General features: G+C 40.8%; 1 protein-coding gene across 1 annotated transcript in view; it reads right to left on the bottom strand.

Annotated features, from left to right (window-relative positions):
- The window catches only part of RAD50 (RAD50 double strand break repair protein), a 122,202-nt gene extending 120,431 nt beyond the window's left edge, over positions 1 to 1,771 (bottom strand). Inside the window, exons 1-2 of the mRNA XM_042781371.1 lie at positions 1,643 to 1,771; positions 274 to 357 (exon numbers count right to left, since the gene is read on the bottom strand). Coding sequence (XP_042637305.1) covers positions 274 to 357; positions 1,643 to 1,771 — 213 coding nt within the window. The remainder of the gene's footprint in view (positions 1 to 273; positions 358 to 1,642) is intronic.
- Positions 1,772 to 4,538: the final 2,767 nt, after the last annotated feature.

Here is a 4,538-nt window from a genome sequence, read left to right as displayed (position 1 = left end):
GCAGTCAAGTGCCTTGGCACTATGCTACCAGAGCTCCTCAATGGTAATAGGTTTGGATTTTTTGGTGTTCTTAATCTCTGGATTAATCAAAACTCGAGGAGTGGCTGGTGGGTTTGAACCACCAGCCTTCTGGTTAGCAGTCAAGCGCCTTAGCCACTATGCTACCAGAGCTCCCAAGAGCTTTTTATATTTCTCTACACTTTCCCGATGCCAGGTTTTCTCCAATCTAAAATATTTCATTTTAAAAACATAAAGTTTTACTAGCTTCATTACCTTTGGATCATGAACAAATGTATTTCCTTTGGTTCCAGGAGGGAAATCTCCAGTACAAATATATTTTAGACATTCAATGATGGTCTAAACAAATAGAAAAGTATATTATGTAATAAGAAGTTACAAGACGTTAAAAGAGAAGTTACCATAGGGACTATAAAAGATAAGATCAAATAAAATTTGATGGTATAAAACTTATACTAAAGATATGACTAAGTGTTTAAAGCATAATTGCTTAAGTTCATAGAAAAGTTATATAATATAGAAGTTGTCCTAAAATAAGTTATTATTTGGAAAAAGTAATTCTCTATTTCCAGTTAAAACCCTAATTTAATAACAATGGCTAACACAAAGCCTTCAACCTAATAGAGAGCCAGGTATTGTTCCAACCACTTTGGCATGCATTCACTCTTTAATTCTCACATTAACCCTAGGCTGTAGAAACTACTTTTATCCTCATTTGTACAAGTGAGAAAACAGGGTACCATGAAGCAAGAATTTGTTAGGCAGCCAGTGTTCATAAACACTATACTTACGAGCCTTGCTTCCAGTAAACAATAATACAATAATAATGCAAATGGATAATAGCCATTTGATAACAGCATTATTACATAAATAAAAGTAGACAACTATTTGGCATTCAAGTCTCAACACTATATCTCTCTTCCTACATGCTTTTCACAAATCCTTTGAGTCTCCCCCATTACACAGGTATCTCCTTGTAAGTCATTCTGAGACCAGAGTATCATTCGGCTATACTTTTTAGGTAATTCTATGCCATTCCAGAGACCAACTCACATTTCTAATCATTTCCAGGGCTTTTAAAAATCACAGTAAATAACCTGTGCTACAATTTTTATTTTGACAGAGTAAAAACATCCTAACAAAATGCAGTTTACCACTTAAACTAAGCCCTAACGTATGTATGTCAGTTTAAAATTCATTTAATATAGGTATACTTACAAACTTTTCTCTGAGTCATATATTATAACTTTTAAAAGAATTTCTGTATGGGACAACTAGCAGGAAATACATGCCATGCTTTGGGAGCAGTGTTAAATTATAAATTACATCGACGGAGATGAGAGGGCTTCTTGTAAGACCGTGAGCTGACCGAGGCCGATACCCGACCAGTGGGATTTTCAAATAAACCTCGTCCACACGACAGGCCGCAGCCCCTTACGTGGCGGGATCAGGCAGACTCAGTAGGTTGCAAAGGCCTTTATGGGTCACCATAAGAGGAGGCACAGTGATGCACGCCTCTCTTCTTCCTAATCACAGTTCTGAATTCCCCAGTCAGGTATTTTATTCCCCAGATTCGTAATATGTTGCAACCGTCGTAAACTGAAAGCAGCTACTCAGGACTTACCGTCTTCCCAGCCCCATTGGGTCCAACCAAAATTGTAAGGGGGCTGAAGAAACTGATAATTTGCTTATCTTTGTCCTCTATTCCAAAACTCCGCACGCCTAGAATACTCATCTTTTCGATCCGGGACATGTTTGCAAACGTTTCCTAACTCAACACCACGGAACTGGAGCCCCGGGCCCGCCCAAGTTTTACAGTGCAGTTGAAGCTGCGCGAGTGCGCGCCGTCGGGGCCGCGCCGCAGACTCGGGGCAGGCGGGTCCCGGCGGGGGGCAAATCCAGTGGAGGGGCAGACGGTCCAGCCAGTGAGCTCAGAAAGGGGATGAGGACCTGGCTGAAACTCTTCCTCCCACACTGGCTTCCTTCCGGGCTGGCGGGCGAGAGCAGGGGTGGGGGAGAGCCCCAGACTGCCCGCAAAGCACACAGCACAGAACAAATCACCCCGCCACCGCACACACTCACAGTTACCGCCACAGTAGGCCCGCGGGTCACGTGGGTCGCTACGGCCTGTGCGCGCCTAAGTCGCAGCGCCGAGGCACGCCGGAAGTCGGAGACTCACAGTGCGCGCGCAGCTCTACGCTCTCCTGGGCTTCCGCCCAGACGGTGTTGTTACTAGGCGTTTGTGTGGTTCGTTGGGGATTTTCAGATCCTTGGTGGGGCCTGGAAAAAAAAGTCAGCACAAAGAGGCACTGACTCCGAGAAGGGAATGCCAAAACTTGTGTCAGACAGGGGTCCCCAAAGTGTGACCTCGGGACTTTGTGGGTGGGAGGTCAGAGACCCTTTTAGGGGATCCACTAATACCCAAACTATTTTCCTTGGCGCTGTATAAAGATCACAACCAAGAAAACCCCGAGGAGTAGTTCCTAACAATCTCTCTCTCATCGTGATGATTGCGACACAGAGCGACCCCCATTGGATATCAAAGCCCACAGGGAATCGTAGGGAAGCAGACTGCCTCATCTTTCTTCGTTAAGACGCAATTTGCGTTTTTCTCACTCATTCCATACCTGATATACAGTGTTTCCAGTGACCATATGGCTTGTGATGACACCATCAAAATGGTGGCTAATTGCATGTGCTTAAATATTAATGTGCTTTTAAAATGTCACATTTTTAATTTATAATCAAGAAAATATTGGTAGTGAGAATTCACATAAAAGCTTTATGAGGTCCTCGGTAATTTTTAAGAGTGTAAAGGGATCTTAAGGCCAAAAGTTAGAACTGCTCTTGCAGAACAAAAAAATGCTATTTTGAAACTATACAAGTGTTCTGCAAATACGAAGGATGTAAAGAAACCCATTCTGATTAGCATCACGCAGGGATAGGAATTGACACTTTTAACATAAGGAAAACAGAAATTACCTTCTTAAAAGTGACTGAATATTGCTTTCTTGGAAATTAGTTTAAGGGAGGGCTATTGCATGGAAGAACCTGTAGAAAAAAAGCACAGAACAAAATGGAAGATGTTAAATTCAAACAAAACAACCAAAAATTTCAGATTACTGCAGAGGTATTGTCTACCTCTGTCTGCGATGGAGAAATGTAAGAGAGGCTCTCCAATCACACATTTCCAAGAAAATCACTTACAGAACTTACTATATGAACTAAATAAAATAATCATAATAATAAAAACCATATCAACGAAGCAAGTTGTTAACTACAGGGAGGGATTCTTGCCATACCAGGTAAGAAAACATATGAAAGCCTAAGTCACTGAAATAACATTTTAAATTACCAGTGGAAGAAAACAAATATTGAAATTATATAGTAATGTCCTATGTAATATGTAACAAATGTAATAAAACAGTGGGAAAAGATTAAAGACTTATTTTTGTTTTAAGTCAGGTTTATTGGGGGCATATTTTACAGTAAAATTAATTCTTTTCCAGGGTTCAGTTCTATGAGTTTCGACAAATGTAAACAGCTGTGAAACCATCAATACCGTTTTATCCCCCTAAGGCCATGTTAATAAATGCTATGTTGTTAGTTGCCATGAGTCAATTTTGACTGATAGCCGTCCTGTAAGTGCAGAATCAAACACGTCCATAGGGTTTCCGAGATCATACCCTTTTGGAAGCAGATTCAAACCTGTCTTCCAAGGCACCTCTGGGTGGGTTTGAATGCTATCATTGTCTTCCAGGGACTCCTAATAAATGCTATGGATATCTGGATATCAATTAGAAGAAAAAAGTAAATCTATTGCATCATGGGTAAGATTTTGGCTGCTAACCAGAAGGTCAGCAGTTCAAACCCACCAGCTGCTCTGTGGGAGTAAGATGAGACGATCTACTCCTGTAAAGATTTACCGCCTTGGAAACCCAATGGAGGTTGCTATAAGTTGGAATTGATTTGATGGCAGTAGGTTTTATACCTTCTTTTATTTGCCACTATAAATTCCAGGTGGATGAAGACCTAGATATTTCTGAAAGCAGTAAAAGAAAAGGCCAGAAGTGTAATTGCCCTCACTTCTAAAAGAGAATTTTATGACTCATTAACAGAAGAAATTAGTAATGACTGAGACAACCAGAGATTTTATGTCTCCTGCTATGATTTCAATATGAAGTACTCAGTATCATTTCTGATGAAGTTTTGCAGGAAAAGTTTAGCTTACATCTAATGACACTTTTAGATTTAACATCCAGTTCACAGGAACCACAGGATTAAGGTAACAATTTCATAAGGATGCAAAAGGCAAATCTAGAAGGTGGAACGTGTTACAAGAGACTAGCCCAGGGATCAGTGACATTAAAAAATGTCATATGACATAGAAACCCTATAGGACAGAGTAGAACTGCTCTATAGGTTTTCCAAGGCTGTAAATCATTATGGAAACAGACTACCTCATCTTTTTATCACGGAGTGGCTGGTGGTTCCAACCACTGAGCTTTTGGTTAGTCCCC

The sequence above is a fragment of the Orycteropus afer genome, unplaced genomic scaffold, assembly GCF_000298275.1.
Source record: "Orycteropus afer afer isolate SDZICR_OR568_19922 unplaced genomic scaffold, OryAfe1.0 scaffold00112, whole genome shotgun sequence".
NCBI lineage: Eukaryota > Metazoa > Chordata > Mammalia > Tubulidentata > Orycteropodidae > Orycteropus > Orycteropus afer.
This window is presented reverse-complemented; position numbering and strand designations above follow the sequence as displayed.